Source organism: Stegostoma tigrinum, chromosome 21 (genome assembly GCF_030684315.1).
Source record: "Stegostoma tigrinum isolate sSteTig4 chromosome 21, sSteTig4.hap1, whole genome shotgun sequence".
Classification (NCBI taxonomy): domain Eukaryota; kingdom Metazoa; phylum Chordata; class Chondrichthyes; order Orectolobiformes; family Stegostomatidae; genus Stegostoma; species Stegostoma tigrinum.
In genome coordinates this window covers 2918358-2935204 of record NC_081374.1, presented here as the reverse complement: position 1 = coordinate 2935204, position 16847 = coordinate 2918358, and the positions used below count along the sequence as shown (strand labels likewise).

At 44.8% G+C, this 16847-nt stretch overlaps 1 protein-coding gene across 1 annotated transcript in view; it reads right to left on the bottom strand.

Moving 5' to 3' along the window:
• Positions 1-452: 452 nt before the first annotated feature.
• Positions 453-16847, bottom strand: part of LOC125462637 (synaptophysin-like protein 2) — a 29625-nt gene continuing 13230 nt past the window's right edge. The window contains exons 3-6 of the mRNA XM_048552864.2: positions 11668-11786; positions 8595-8796; positions 4142-4333; positions 453-2251 (exon numbers count right to left, since the gene is read on the bottom strand). Of these exons, the coding sequence (XP_048408821.1) occupies positions 2126-2251; positions 4142-4333; positions 8595-8796; positions 11668-11786 (639 nt within the window). The 3' untranslated portion in view covers positions 453-2125. The remainder of the gene's footprint in view (positions 2252-4141; positions 4334-8594; positions 8797-11667; positions 11787-16847) is intronic.

Sequence of the window (16847 nt, the reverse complement as noted above, 5' to 3'; positions counted from 1 at the left end):
TAAGGTCACAGTCTATCAAAACTGCAGGAAGTTCTTTACTGATATTTAACTACTGATGTCAAGCTCAACACTTATTGCAAAGTGTGTGCGGGCCTCTCCCTCCCCCTTCCTGCTCACAGCTTGGATTCATGTTTTATTTAAAAAAAACACAAGTGTTTTGTAAACCAGCTCAATGTCCAAAATAGGAAACATTTATAGATTCCAAAGCCAGTGTCTGGAGTGAAGCAGCAAGCAGCTAACTGGCTCTTGAGAGAGTGCAAATAAACCTTTTAATTCAAGTGTACCCTCACCCAGTGGGTGCTACACCCTGCCAAAATAGCCCCATTTCCTCACCCTCAGGGCAGACGGTAACAGTGTACCTGAACTCAGGACACAATTGCACCCAGGCAGGTGCTCATGGTCCACACGTGGAACTCCACCCTCCCTCCCACCACCCCCCCCCCCCCCCCCTCCAAGCTTACAATGTTTCAAGGCTCCCGGGTTTAAATGAGGCTGTGTGCTCAGAGCTGTTGTCTGAGCTCTCCCCACTCAGTAGCAATTACTGGAGACAGAGTTCGAGGTTTACACAATTGGACAAAGTGAAGGCTGGATGCTAACAGGTCATTGTAAAATGGAGCACCTCACAGAGCCCAGCCCCCGAACCCGTGCATCCATAAGCTTCGCCTTCCAAAAGGATTTTTCTGCATTGGATAAACCAAAAATCTTCCCTTAGACATCAAAAAAGTAGCACCAGTTGAATCTATCCAGGAACCAGTTTGGAGTGAGGAGGGGGAGGGTTTTACTACATGGAAAGAACCCCTCGCACTTTCACCACTTTTTACTGAGCAAAAGGCATTGTTCAGAGGAAGCTGGTGCCGTGTTTGTCCGGAAATATGGGCAAAAGCCATTCACAGTTCAACTGCATATTGGCAGGAAGCAAATAAGAAAGGCAGGGTTCAGAATCGGAAATGTCTTAACACACGTGAGAGGCTGACAGAAGAACGCACTCGAATGCAAGGCTTCCCAAAGTGACAGGGCCCCACTGGGGCCAGAAACTGAAATCTGAGGCAGTGGCTGGGGAGGGAGACCCCCCCCCCCAAGGGAGCCCCTGTAGAGTTAAGACTGAGTTATGAGAGCTACAGTCTGGGAGAGGGAGGGAGAGACCCCTGCTACCACACTGTACAAGTCTCCCTCCCCTCCCACCAACTCTCAGATCATACCAATGAACTGTGACAATGTCCACACTGCGAACGGCGGGTTTGGTGGGGGTTGGGCGGGGGCAGTGTGAAAGTGACCATGTCACTCAGCACAGCTTTCCCAGGGTGTGCAATGGGCCACAAAGTCTCTGTGAGGTCTGGAAGGCCTCCCTTTCCAGTGTTTACCTGAGCCCCAATCACCCAGAACGTGTAACCAGTGACAAAGTATAGAAGGCTCCCCTCAATAGCCACCATTGTTGTTCTGACCTTACCACAAGTTAAAGCTTATCACAGGATGCAAGCTCACCGTGGGCACAAAATGAACATTAAAAGAAGCAAATAAATCATGTGTGTCAGTGCTGGGTGGGGGGGGGGAGCAGAGAAAGGAGGAGGAGGCTGCTCAAAATCTAAGTACCATTTGTCAGCATTGAGTTTGTGTTCATTCATGGTCACTGACCCATGGGAACCCCCTCCCACTTCCACCCCCTGCAGCTATGTAGTGATTTCCACAGGCACCCCCCAATCTCTGCACGGCCCTAATGGGCACGTTCGACTCGGGGACAATCCAAGCATCAGACTGGATTGTGGATTGGAAGTGTCCAAGTCATTTAGGTCTATCAAGTTAGGCCATCGGAGGGACAGTGTTCTCCCCGGATCTATCCCAGGGCATCAGCAATTGATCAAGATCAACAGGAACAGAATCTGGGGTGGGGGGGTGGGGGAAGATAATCATCAACAGGAATTGGTTGGGGGTGGGGTTTGGAGTTCACAACAGTGATGTGGAACAGTAGGATTAAAAAAAATGTGGCAGAAAGAGAAAGAAAGAGAGAGAGAGAGAGAGAGAGAGAGAGAGAGAGAGAGAGAGAGAGAGAGAGAGAGAGAGAGAGAGAGAGAGAGAGAGAGAGAGAGGGAGTGGGTTGGGGTGAATAGGGAGAGTCAGGCAGATAACTCTAGCGTTCCACATTGGTGCCCTGCTCAGCTACATCCTGTGGGTTGGTGGCTTTGTGCCAAGAAGTTTCCTTAAACGCAAACCAGCTGTTACCCGACCACAAGATGAAGTTCATGAAACCAAATATCTGCAAAAAAAAAAGCAAGAAAATTAACTGGCCATTTTCAAACAAACACTGTGGTCAGTGTAAGCCTCATTTATAACCAGTGCTATCTAGATAACATGGATTATTTACTTCAACAGAAGCAGAATTTGTCAGCAAGGTGTCAAGCTGTCACAATAAAGGGTGAGATTGTAGAGCTGCTGGGGTCTGATGTCCAGAATGACCTACACATGAATTCATCTCTTTAGCAAGGTAACAGTGTATGAGTATAGTCTGTGCGTCATCAAGGGCAGGACCTCCTGCTAGCAGAGATGAAAAGGAGGGAAGGAAGGAGCTCTCATGAAGGTTCAGGAAGTATCAGGAAACTTGGGGTATACAGTAGACAGATGATGGATAACATTAAAATTTGATTTGTATCTATATTGTGTGCGTTAAGAAGGACACAGTTTCAGTTTAGATTAATTCAGAGAATACCAGGTCATCTGGAAATCATGTGCATCAATGAGAACTCAAGGTGAATGGCTCAGTGCTGAGAGAGTACAGCACTATCAGAGGAAGCAGGCTTTCAATGGGATTTTGAAATGGAGGCTCCATTCACCCTCTCCAGTCAGGATAAAAGACCCAATAGAAACATTTAAAGATACTCGAGTGCTCTAGCTAAAATTTATCCCTCAAATCAATATTGTCAAATATTTGTTTCATTACATTTTATGGGACTTTGCTCTGAACAAATTGACTGCCACAGTTTCTACAACTCTGATGAGCCTTCAGGGGAAAAAAACAAGTTCTTCATTTGCTGTAATTCACTTATTGATAACCTGAGGTCACAAGAAGTGTAACCAAAAAAGCAAGTTCCTTTTTTTAACCTAACTGTTTGGAGTTACTAGTTGAGTGAGGCAGTTGGCATTCACTGATGTTAACATTAGCTTATCATGGAATGGCAGCATTGATGGGTCAGATCTAAACAAACACTTACAGAAACAGTTATTAACAGATGGCACAAAATTCTTGAAAAACACAGAGATGAGGGCACTTTTAATGGGTGACAGGACTTCCTGGGAAGTGGTGGATGTGAGTACAATTACAATAGTTAAAAAGACACTGACATACGTACATGCATAGGAAAGGTTCAGAGAGATATGGGCCAGGAGCAGGTGGGGGAGACTAGTTCAGTTTGGGATTATGTTCAGCATGGATTGGCTGAACCAAAGGGTCGGTTTCTGCGCTGGATGATGATAAGTCAGAGTTTCAATTTTGTGAAGAAAGAGGACTCCACAAACATTGATTTCTGTCAGTGAAACATAAACAAAGATTAATCATCTTTCAGCAAGTCAAGTGATTTACCAGTCTGCATTGTTTATTTTGGTTTGATGTAATTATTTCATTTGTAAATATCTCTAAAGCATCCAATTTATCTTGAATGTCATATTCTGACCATGTACAGCATCAGGATAGGCAGAAGAAGGTTGCTTGAAATTCAGCTCATGAAGGTGTAACGAGTGCTCCTGATTAAGGAACAGTGAACGTGCCCAATGGGACCCTCCTGCTGATGTTGTGTCTGTCCACCCAATAGGACCATGTCACTGCCAGTACAAACAGGTACCAGATGAAAACTGGATTGTAACAACCAGTTCAGCAGGTTCCAGAGATTTAATTGGACATTCTGGGCTGATATTTCAGAGCAGTATTGAGGGAGTGCTGCACTGTCAGAATCGCTGCTCTATTGGATGAGATGTTAAACCTAGGCCCCACGTCTATGCTCTTCAACAGCCACAAGTAATTAAAAACACAATAGAGAATGTCCAGAGGACCAGCCAGGGGCGGGGGGTGTAAGACGAGCTTGGTTGTAAAAATATAATTTAGTACCAAGGTCAGACTATTCTCAGGGCCTCAATTCCATAACCCTATACTTACCACTGATGCATTGAGACGTCCCATGGGTGGCACAGCACCTGGTGTACACACAACAGTTTTCCCCTGGCATGCACTGATAGGGTGGATGATAGCAGTTGGCTTTGTTGCATTTTTGACATCAGACAGACCTTGTGCCCAAGCGGAGGACGAGACCAGCCACAGGAAAGCAAAAAGTGCAGTCACTACAAAATCCTGAGAGAGAAGGAGAAATGTCAGTACAAGGAACAAATTCTGATCAAATTGAATCTGCAGATTCCCCAAGTGTTCCCATTCATCCACTGACCCTCAGCCATATTTGATCAGCAGGTATTCAGTTTGACTACAGAGAACACAAATCTCAGATTGGGTAAGTAAGGAGAAATGGTTTCCAATGACAGCAAGATTGGTAAGCAGGGCGGTACAGACTTAAACAGTAACTGGCAGAGGAAGTAAAGTGGAGATTGGTGCATTTTAGAAGTCACTGCCCAAAATAAAAGGAAACAGGTCCCCTTGTGTTATACACTGGAGAACTCAGCACAGCGCCTGCCTGCCCCTCCACATTATCATTACAAAAAGCAGTAACCTGCTTCCCTTTCCATCTCTCAGGAAGTCAGAAGTCACACGACTCAAACAGCAAGGACAAGATGCTGGAAGCCTGAATCAATAAACATGGGTCTGGCCAAACACAGCAGGCCAGGCAGCATCAGAAAACCTGGCAAAGGGTTTCAGCCCAAAACGTTGACTTTCCTGTCCCTCAGATGCTGTCTCACTTGCTGTGTTTATCCACCTCCATGTTTATTAGCACCAACTATAGTCTGACAGGTTTATTTAAAATCACAAGCTTTTAAAGCACTGCTTCCTGGTCAGATGAAGTCACTTTGTATGACTTCTGATTTTGGCCACCCGAGTCCAACATTGGCATCCCCACATCATATCTCAGTAATTCATACATATCCTAACAATAACACCCCTGGATGTGAGTTTGCTCGCTGAGCTGGAAGGTTAGTTTCCAGATGTTTCGTCACCATTCTAGGTAACATCATCAGTGAGCCTCCGACGAAGCTTTGTCGGAGGCTCACTGATGATGTTACCTAGAATGGTGATGAAACGTCTGAAAACTAACCTTCTAGCTCAGTGAGCAAACTCACATCCAGAACCTCAACCTGAGCTACAAATCTTCTCAAAACTCGCTAATAACACCCCGCTCCTGCATGTCGAGTCACTTTGTTTTTAAACATCATGGGGGATCCACCCTCAGAACTAGCTCAATGTCACTGGGCCCTAAACTTGGAGGCTAAGATTCCTCTGTGTCGAATAATCTCAGGATAGTGAGAAAGTTTTGAACAGAGTTTCTTAAGTATAGAGACAACATGGAACACGATGGGGGTGGAGTGCCACCTCACCTCGTGGCCAATATTATTTCTTTCAGACAGTAGTCACCTATTTCTAAATTGTTACAGTTTATGCAACTTGTTCTGTCATTACAATCGTAATGACGTAAATAAAGATTTTAAACAGACTTGTCAACTAAAAAAAACTCAACTTCAAGCCTCTTGCAAACTCCTCATGCCATCCCAGTGATTCTATATTGTACCTATCCACTGCTTCAGTGGTCTTCTGATAGCAGTTTAGCCAAAATGGCACCTTATTTAAAAATTTCAGTTGCAACCGGAGTGAGTTAAACACATTCAGCATTACCTTTCTGAAGAAGGGTCCCGACCTGAAACGTCAGCTTTCCTGCTCCTCCGATGCTGCTCGGCCTGCTGTGTTCACCCGGCTTCTCACTGTGTTATCTCAGCATTACCTCCTTGCTTTTCTTATCTCTGCCTTCTTAAAACCAATACCAAGCCTTCATGCTGACTCATTTTATATGCTCATCCATTAAAATGTTCCATGTGTCTAAACAGCACATTCTCTAGTTTCTACTCCACACTGTTTCAGTTTACTGGGCTTTTCCCTTCCTTCTTGTTGCTTCTGAAATCAACTACTTTACACATCAATGCAGTAAACTATATCTGCCACTGGTGAGCCCATCCATGTGGTTTTCCATTTTCTCCAAACCTCATGACAATTTCTCACAGGCCCTCTACCCCTAATTCCCTACCCCAAGTACAGAGTCATCAGTAAATGGGAGCAGTCATGGGGAGAACGAGGATGATTGTGAAACACTGGACCATTCCAGCCCATTTTAAGCTCAGCTCAAACAAAACAACGCTAATAGTTTTCCATCGTGGGCACCACGCAACATGAATGTCAAACAGGGCTGAACAAAACCATGACCAATAGATCAAATCAGAGATGAAGGGTCTAGGCCCGAAACGTCAGCCTTTGTGCTCCTGAGATGCTGCTTGGCCTGCTGTGTTCATCCAGCCTCTCATTTTATTATCTTGGATTCTCCAGCATCTGCAGTTCCCATTATCTCTGATAGAACAGTGGTACAATTTCACAGACTCTGGTTTAACAAACTCTCGTAACAACCAGGTTAGACAAAATCGTGCAAGGCCAGAATGCACATGATCTTCCCACTAGTCTGTGTGTCTCAGCAACATTGATATGGTAATAAAACAGGTCAAGTATGAGCTGTCTGAGCACTGTTTCCAAAAGCTGTATTGGTCCATTTGATACAATTAAAGACCTACAGATAGAGTTCTGATTCCTACAACCATTCATCCCCAGACATTTCAATTTTCTAACAGGTATTCAAGCTCTGGTTTAGGATTTATCCAATGATGAGGCTTCGAGAAATGCAAATAAAAATCTCTTTCCTGAAAAGTCCAGGGCCACTAGATTAAAACAAGGCAAATGATCCAAATAGGAAAGGGAAATATGACATGGGAACAGGTTCCTGGGCTGCTGGGGCTGGATGGATAGACATCCCGATCCATATGTAGGCCAGGAGTTATAGTTTGCTGTTTCTGATGTCAAATAGTCTCTTAACGAATTAACAGGATCAATAATATTCAATATTTTAACCACAACTCTTAAAACATTACTGACAACAAAACCTTCCAACCCCACCATCCAAGACATTTTTCCATCCCCATCCTTGTCTGCCTTCCGGAGAGACCCCTCTCTCCATGACTCCCTTGTCCGCTCCACACTCCCCTCCAACCCCACCACACCCGGCACCTTCCCCTGCAACCGCAGGAAGTGCTACACTTGCCCCCGACACCTCCTCCCTCACCGCCATCCCAGGCCCCAAGATGACTTTCCATATTAAGCAGAGGTTCACCTGCACATCTGCCAATGTGGTATACTGCATCCACTGTACTCAGTGTGGCTTCCTCTACATTGGGGAAACCAAGCGGAGGATTGGGGACCGCTTTGCAGAACACCTCCGCTCTGTTCGCAATGAACAACTGCACCTCCCAGTTGCAAACCATTTTAAGTTCCCCTTCTATTCCTTAAATGACATGTCTATCCTGGGCCTCCTGCAGTGCCACAATGATGCCACCTGAAGGTTGCAGGAACAGCAACTCATATTCCGCTTGGAAACCCTGCAGCCCAATGGTATCAATGTGGACTTCACAAGCTTCAAAATCTCCCCTCCCCCCACCGCATCCCAGAACCAGCCCAGCTCGTCCCCTCCCCCCCACTGCATCCCAAAACCCACCCAGCTCATCTCCGCCTCCCTAACCTGTTCTTCCTCTCACCTATCCCCTCCTCCCACCTCAAGCCACACCTCCATTTCCCACCTACCAACCTCATCCCGCCTCCTTGACCTGTCCATCCTCCCCGGACTGACCTATCCCCTCTTCTCTCCATCTTCGGTCCGCCCTCCCCTCTCACCCTATTTATTTCAGAACCCTCTCCCCATCCCCCTCTCTGATGAAGGGTCTAGGCCCAAAACGTCAGCTTTTGTGCTCCTGAGATGCAGCTTGGCCTGCTGTGTTCGTCCAGCCTCACACTGTTAACTCTGACAACAAAACCTTATGGGTTTATCCTAAGGATTCTATTTTACCCTTTTTAAAAAATGATTAATAGTTTGAGACTTTTCTTCTCTGCAAATATTCAACGCATACAAGAATCTAATGGAATAATTCCTCATTAATAAATTTTGGCAGGTTGTTTATCTGTCAACTCCCCCTCAAACTCTTCTCCACCTGCTACAAATTATTACTATTTTGTCAATTGAAAGCTGCAGTCTGCACCATTCTGTACCAATGCCCGATTCTAAATCAACTTTTCTTCATTTACACCTGAAGTCTTTAACAATGGATTCAGCTTTTTGTAGCCAAGACCAATGGAATGTTTTTGAATTGATTAAGCTAACCAAGGTTTTCAGGTAAGTTTCAATTCATTAATTCCATCCAAACCTGATTCATAATTCCTTAATGCTCAGAAGCTAAAGGTTCCTGTTTTTACAATACAAGGAGAAATTAGCGGCAATGTAACAATTGCAAACTTTGGGACAGCTTGATTAACCATCTCCTTCCACCAGTTCACATGGACAGCATCAAGTCAAGCCACTTACAGCTATTGGCAGATACTTGTTCTGCTGATAGAGACTCTGATATCCCACATAGATGACCAGAGCGGCTGTACAGTATAGGAACGTAAACACTCCAATTGTAACAAAGAATTCCGGTGGTGAGGAAAAATCTCCAAGGAGATTCAGGGTCTCATAACTAGTATCATTCTTGCAGGTCAGTGCTTTGTAAGTAATCTGGTTTAACCTAGAAGACAAGATCGCAGTGATGTTAGAACAGTGAGGCTAGCATCAGAACTGACTGACTCTCCCTATTGAGAAAAGTAAACAAGTTAAGGCTCTTTTTCTCTAGAGAGAGTGAGGGGAGACTTCATAAATATCATGAAAATGAAGAAAACAGGAGACCAAAATTCAGGGCCAGAAATGGGAGAGAGTCACCAAAATACTCAAACTATTGTTGGGGCACAGAGAGTTGTGAGGACATGTAAAACAATGCCACAGGGAGCAGGTTAAGGTGAAAATATAAGGGAAAGAGGAATAGAATGATATGTTGGAAAAAGAGAGTTGATGGTTACCCAGGTGGAGCCAAATGGCCTCTTGGCACGAATCAATTTTGTGTCATTCGAGATAAAATGCAGATCTGGTGAACAGATAACAGTACCTACCGCCCCCGGTCCTTGCAGGTAAAGTCACCATAGTCCTACTGAACCAGAGGGCTGCTGTCTCATTCGAGAGCAAGAGCAAGACAATGGTTCATGGTTTAACTGGAGGGTTCTCTCACCTCTGGTGAGGGGAGAGGTTGAGGAGGAGTGTCCTTCATGATAATGGAACTGAACCCACTGCTATTAAGAACCAGCTGTTAGTGGAACTAATTGACCCCAGGTCACGAGGTAACTACAAATAAATTCCATAATCACTATAACATGTAACACTAATTCCAAACCATACCAGCTTGGCTCCGTGACAACAATCCCACATAAATTCAAGTCCCACTCCATAGACTTGAGCACAAAGTCCAGGCCGACATTCTTGCAGTGCAGAACTGAGGGAGTGCTGCAGTCTTGGGTCCCATCCATCAAACAACATAATGAACCACTTAGGGTTCTGGATGAGAGTTCTCTCGCTGAGCTGGATGGTTCGTTTTCAGACGTTTCGTTAGATAACATCATCAGTGAGCCTCCGACGAAGCGCCGGTGTTATGTCCCGCTTTCTATTTATCTGGTTAGGTATCCTTGGGTTGGTGATGTCATTTCCTGTTCTTTTTCTCAGGGGATGGTAGATTGATTTGGAGCCAATGTGTTTGTTGATGGAGTTCCGGTTGGAATGCCATGCTTCTAGGAATTCTCGTGCGTGTCTCTGTTTGGCTTGTCCTAGGATGGATGCGTTGTCCCAATGTATGTATGTACGGATACGAGTGATAGTAGGTCATGTCGACATGACCCACTATCACTCGTATCCTTACATACAGATGAGGAAGGACACCACTTTGATTGGGACAACGCATCCATCCTAGGACAAGCCAAACAGAGACACGCACGAGAATTCCTAGAAGCATGGCATTCCAACCGGAACTCCATCAACAAACACATTGGCTCCAAATCAATCTACCATCCCCTGAGAAAAAGAACAGGAAATGACATCACCAACTCAAGGATACCTAACCAGATAAATAGAAAGCAGGACATAACACCGGCGCTTCGTCGGAGGCTCACTGATGATGTTACCTAACGAAACGTCTGAAAACGAACCATCCAGCTCAGTGAGAAAACTCACATCCAGAACCTCAACCTGAGCTACAAATCTTCTCAAAACTCGCTAACCACTTAGGGTGTGTAGTTTTTTCCTCTCATATCCAAACATGCTCTTACATAAGTGAATGCTTCTTTTTCTACCACTACCAAATCACCAGCAAACCACCCATGTTCTCCAGTTGATTAATTTACATGCAAAGCCTATTAAGGGCAAAATGTGTGTTTTATTGATAATACTGGTCGCTCACACATCCCCTCTTCTCCCTCATCCACCATTGCCAACTGGACCTTGAGCTGATTAGACCCAAGCCCCTGGGATTCCCTTGGGAACACTGTATAGGTGATAATCCCTGCAAAAAGAGACTGCCGATGTAGCAAGGCAGGGCAGGAGTGAGATGTTGCATCATAGGATGTGCAGAGACTGGGGATTCTATCACCGAAAGTACAAAGATGTGGGAAAGGCAGGGAATGGCCCAGCGAAAGATGATAGAATGGGGAGGTATGCTGGCTCAGTGGTTAGCACTGCTGCCTCACAGGACCAGGGACCTGGGTTCGATACACACCAGTGCCCAACACTGGAAGAGTTTGCACATTCTCCCCAGGTCTATGTGGGTTTCCTCCAGGTGTTCTGGTTTCCTCCAACAGTCCGAAGATATGCAGGCTAAGTGGATTGTCCATGTTAAATTGCTCATGGTGTCTAGGGATGTGTAGAGTAGGTGGATTAGCCATGGGAAATATGGGGTTACAGGGTTAGGGTAGAAAGGCGATTCTGGGTGGGATGCACTTTGGAGGGCTGCCGTGGACTTGTTGGGCCAAACGTCCTGTTTCCACACTGTGGGGAGTCTATGAGGTTGTTCACTTGCTCACTAAACTGGCTTGTTTTCGTTCAGATGTTTCGCGGCCCTGCTAGGTAACGTCATCAGCAAGGCCTCCGATGAAGTGATGTTATTCTACTCCACTCGGAATTTATACTGTCCAGTCCGTTACAGTGGGTGGTGTCATTTCTGGGTTTGATCTGTATGGCTTTGTATATGGGGTCCAATTCTATACGTTTACTGATGGCATTACGGGTTGAGAACCATGTGTCTAGGAATTCCCGTGCATGTACGTTTGGCTTGGGCTACCACGGTTATATTGCATGGTGATGAAACGTCTGAACGAAAACAAGCCAGCTCAGCAAGCAAGTCAGTAACAAGCAAGTCAACTCACAAACTGGGCTACAGATCTTTGCTCAAAATTAAAAAAAAAAATGAATCTACGACTGTTCGGAGAAAGACAACATGAGGTGAAGGGAGGGATTATGAAGATAGCAATGCAGCAAACTTCAAAGAGATTTGGTTGAACTGCACTGGTCCAGTAGCACTTACCTGAAAGGATAACCAAAATGGACAGAGATCAGATCTTTCTGGCCATCTTGACACTTAACAGAAGCCACACTAGTCCCTGCGTAACCTCCACAGGTGGCAAAGGCAAATATAGCAAAAACCTGCAGACACACAACAAACCGAATAAGGACAGGAATGGCTTAGAATTTACAGAAACATTCAGCCCAGCTACTCTATGCTCCACACGAGAGTCCCCCCTTTTCACAACTTTCTATTCCTAGTGTTTATCCACTTTCACCTTAAAATACATCGACATAAACCGCAACAAGTTCCACATTCTCAATTCTCTGGGTAAAGAGATTCTCCTGAACTTCCCATTGGATTCCACTATTTTTTTGGAAGTGGTCCCTAGTACGGATGTCCCAACAAGTGGAAACATTCTCTAAGGTGACGCCACTAAATGTTTTTTTTAATTTTAAAGGCTTGTATCAGGTTACCCACTTAGAATTCATTTCCTTTCCGTACATCTCTAGGACCTGTCGGTCCAATCCATCCATGCCAACCAGATATCCTATACAAATAGAACACAGAACATTACAGCGCAGTACAGGACCTTCAGCCCTCGATTTTGCGCCGACCTGTGAAACCAATCTGAAGCCCATCTAACCTACACTATTCCATTATTATCCATATGTTTATCCAATGACCATTTAATTGCCCTTAAAGTTGGCAAGTCTACTACTGTTGCAGGCAGGGCATTCCATGCCCTGACTACTCTCTGAGTAAAGAGCCTACCTCTGACATCTGTCCTATATCTATCACCCCTCAATTTAAAGCTACGTCCCATCGTATTAGCCATCACCATCGGAGGAAAAAGACTCTCACTGTTCACCCTGTCTAATCCTCTGATCATCTAGTATGTCTCTATTAGGTCATCTCTTAACCCTCTCTCTAACAAAAACAGCCTCAAGTCCCTCAGCCTTTCCTCGTAAGACCTTCCCCTCCATACCAGGGAACATCCTAGTAAATCTCCTCTGCACCCTTTCCAATGCTTCCACATCCTTCCTGTAATGCAGCGACAAGGACTGTACGCAATACTCCAAGTGTGGCCACACCAGAGTTTTGTGGAGCTGCAACATGACCTCATGGCTCCAGTCCCATTTTCCAGCATTTGGCCCATATCCCTCTAAACCCTTCCTATTTATCTACACATCTAGACGCTGTTTACATGCTGTAATTGTACGAAGCTCCACCATTGCCTCTGGTAGCTCATTCCACACACGCACCATCCTCTGTGTGAAAACTTTACCCCTTTAGGGCCCTATTATATCTTTCCCCTCTCACATGAAACCTATGCCTTCTAGATTAGGACTCCCCTACCCTGGGTTGTCTATTTGCCCTATCAATGCCCCTCATGATTTTATAAACCTCTATAAGTTCACCCCTCAGCCTCCAACGCTCCAGGGAAAATAGCCCCAGACTATTCAGCTTCTCCCTGTAGCTCAAACCCTTCAACCCTGGCAACATCCTTGTAAATCTTTTCTGAACCCTTTCAAGTTTCACAACATCCTTCCTATAGCAGGGAGACCAGAATTGCGTGCAATACCCCAAAAGTGGCCTAACCAATGTCCTGTACAACCCCAACATGACTTCTCACCTCCGATATTCAGTGCACTGACCAAGGCAGGCAAGCGTACCAAACAACATCTTCACTATCCTATCCACCTGCGACTCCACTTTCAAGGAACCATGAAGCTGCACTCAAGGTCCCTTTGTTCAGGAACATTTCCCAGGACCTTACCATTAAGCAGATCAGGGCAGGACTGAAATGTCTTTTCAAAACGCAGCACCTTACATTTATCTAAAATTAAACTCCATTTGCTACTCCTTGGCCCATTGGCCCCTTCTGATCAAGATCCTATTGTACTCTGGGCAGTAACCTTCTTCACTGTCCACTACACCCCCAATTTTAGTGTAATCTGCAAACTTACTAACTTTACCTTCTATATTCACATCCAAATTATCTATATAAAATGACAAAAAGTGGTGGACCCAGCACTGATTCTTACAGCCGGCCACAGGCCTCCAGTCTGAAAAGCAACCCTCCAGCATTGCCCTCTGTCTCTACCTTTGAGACAGTTCTGTATCCAAATGGCTAGTTCTCCCCGTGATCAAACCTTGCTAACCAGTCTACCATGAGGAACCTTGTGGACCATCACCATCCCTTTAAACTGAACAGAGGTCTAGGCTGGTCATTCTTTCCTGAAAGGCTGAGTTTCTAAATTCCTGTCTCATTTTGAAAATGTTTTCTTCAGGACTTTACATTTGTACAATGGGAACCAGATCTATGCACAGTGCTCCAAGCATGGTTGCGGGAGAGCAAAAAAAAGGAGAGGGAGAAAGCGAATTTTAAGTACTTTCCCTGTACACACAGTGCTTACAGTCAATAACACACATTTGAAGGGTAGCTAATGTTGTAACACAGGAAGTACAGCCGCTCGTTTGTGCACAGCAAACTCCCGCAAACAGTAATCCAATAACCAGATATTTTCTTTGGGTGATGCCGATTGAGGAATCAGTGTTGGCTTGTACATCAGAAAGAACACCCTCACTCTTTATCACAATTGTGCCTTGGGGTCTTTTACATTCGCTGACAGAGGCAGGCATTGGGCCTTAGTTTAACCACTCGTCTTAAAAGGAGGGCACCTCCACAATGAAATGCTCCCTCAACATCTCACTGGAGCGTCAGCCTTGAAGTTTTATACTCCAGCTCAGGAGTGGGACTTGAACTTGGTGACTCAGTGTTACCAACTGATCCACCGACTCCCCATAACCAGGATGCATGGAGACGAGAACTGAACAATGATCTTGTCACTTGGAAAATAGATGGCAAATCCACCCCTTTATCAGTGCAGTACACGTTGTGGTCATGTTCACAAGAATATCTGTGATGCCCTTAGGTAGATTCACTGCCACAAAATCTTTCCTACGTGTAATCAGAGATAATGAAACCAAGTGGGAAAGGATGTGTGCACAAAGTGTTCAGCAGAAGAGAGGCGCTCAAACTGGATAAACGGTGAGGACTTATCGTGTAGTATTTAATAGCCATTTACATAACGTCCAAAATATATGATTAGTCTCAAGAAACTATCGGCTCAACTGAAGAGTACATTTATTTGTTAGGTAACAATTTTGTTAATGATGATCCATTTAAGGATGAACAAGCACATGCTCCAGAAATATAGAGCAGCTAATTCTCCCTGGATCAAATGTTTGTGAACCTAAAAACAAGGAGCAGGAGGAGGCCAGTCAACCCCTCAAGTCTTGTCTGCCATTTGATAGGGTTGTGGCTGATCACACCTCTGCCTCAATGCCACTTTCCTGCCCATTTTCCAAAACCCTTCAACTCATTACTAACTAAAACATCTGACTGACTATCTTCTCCTGAAATTTACTCAATGTCCCGGCATCCACCGCTCTTTGAGGGAAGTGAATTCTGCCTCAACTCTGTTTTAAATCCACTATCCCAATCCTAAACTTATGACCTCTTGCTCTAGATTGACCCACAAGGAGAAACATCTCTCTACATTTACCTTGTCGATCCCCTTTAGCATCTTATATTCCTCAATTATATCTCCTCCCGTATTGGCCTAAGCTGCTCCATCTCTAAGACAAAGTCCTCATTGCCAGAATCAGTCTGAAACTACATCCCTCAAATAAAAAGGGGACCAAAACCAAACGCAGTGCTCCAGGTGCAGTCTCACTCGTGCCTTGTACTGTTACAGCAACACTTCCCTAATTTTACGCTTTGTTCCTTTAGCAATAAATACCAAAAATTCCATTTAAAGGGCTGGTTTTCCCCCCAAATGGAAGGTGGGTATAAAGGACAGGCAGCAGACTGGAGCTTGTATTGATCTTAGAAACGCAAGTAAATAAATAATAATTGTTGAAGGTAGACAGATTCCTGGTTTAGTAACTGGACAGTCAGTAATCTAACATCAGGTACATTGATCTGAGCACTTGCAACTGAAAGCCGTTCCTTGGAGACTGGTACTGAAATGGTTAATTCCTCCCCAGAACAGTCCCTGATATCCTGATGGGGAAAGTTCATCCTGTGAGGTCAGTTAACTCTTTCGCATGCTGACTGAAACACTGAATTACAAAGCAATAGGGTCAGTGGGCAGTAAGCAGATGTAGTACAGACCAGGTTATTACTCTGATTCAGTGCCGGCCAGCAAATCTTCCCACAACAAGCAGAGTCACTTTTAAAACGGATAATAACTGTAAAATCATTTACTGGGAAGTGTTTACATGACAACACAACTGGCTCACAGTGCAGACCAGAACCTAAAACGGTGTGTGTGTGTGTCGGAGGAAACAGAGGCAGAGAGAGGTCAAGACAGACCCAGAAGTGTAACAGTCAGACTAACGGAGATCTGTATTTTAAACAAAGTTAAGCTGAAAGAATTCAGTGAGTTTGTTCTTACCCAGGATGAGGAGGGTTAATCCATAGACAAAATAACACTGATTAATGCTTTTCACAGCCCCCTCACGCAGCAAATAAGAAAACACTACAGTGGTGTCTCTCACACAGACTCCAATTTACACAAACCTTTCACACCAGAAAAAACAATGATTCTGGAAAGCCCAAACCATCAACCAGTGACAGCAATTTGTGCGAGAGAACAGTGACAAACATGAGATGATGCATTTTTGTAGGAAGAACGCAGAGAAATACACAGTCTAAAATAAAGGGTACTCTCAAAAGGCTGAGGACAGGCAGAGACCTGGGCATGCAGAAGTCATTAAAGGTGGTAGGTCAGGTGAAGAGAACTGCTAATAAAGCCAACACTATCCTGGGCTTCAGTAATAAAGGCATGATTCCACGGGCAAGGAGGTTACATTGAACCCGGTAAAACACACCAGTTCGATCTCAATTTCAGTATTGCGTACAGTTCTGTATTTTACACCTCAGGAAGGATGTGAACACATTGGACAGAGCACAAAAGACATTTACAAAATTGGAGATAACAAAGTGTGAAGCTGGATGAACACAGCAGGCCAAGCAGCATCAGAGGACCACAAAAGCTGACGTTTCGGGCCTAGACCCTTCATCAAAAAAGGGGGTTGGGGTGAGGGTTCTGAAATAAATAGGGAGAGAGGGGGAGGCTGACCGAACATGGATAGAGAAGATAGGTGGAGAGGAGACAGACAAGTTAAAA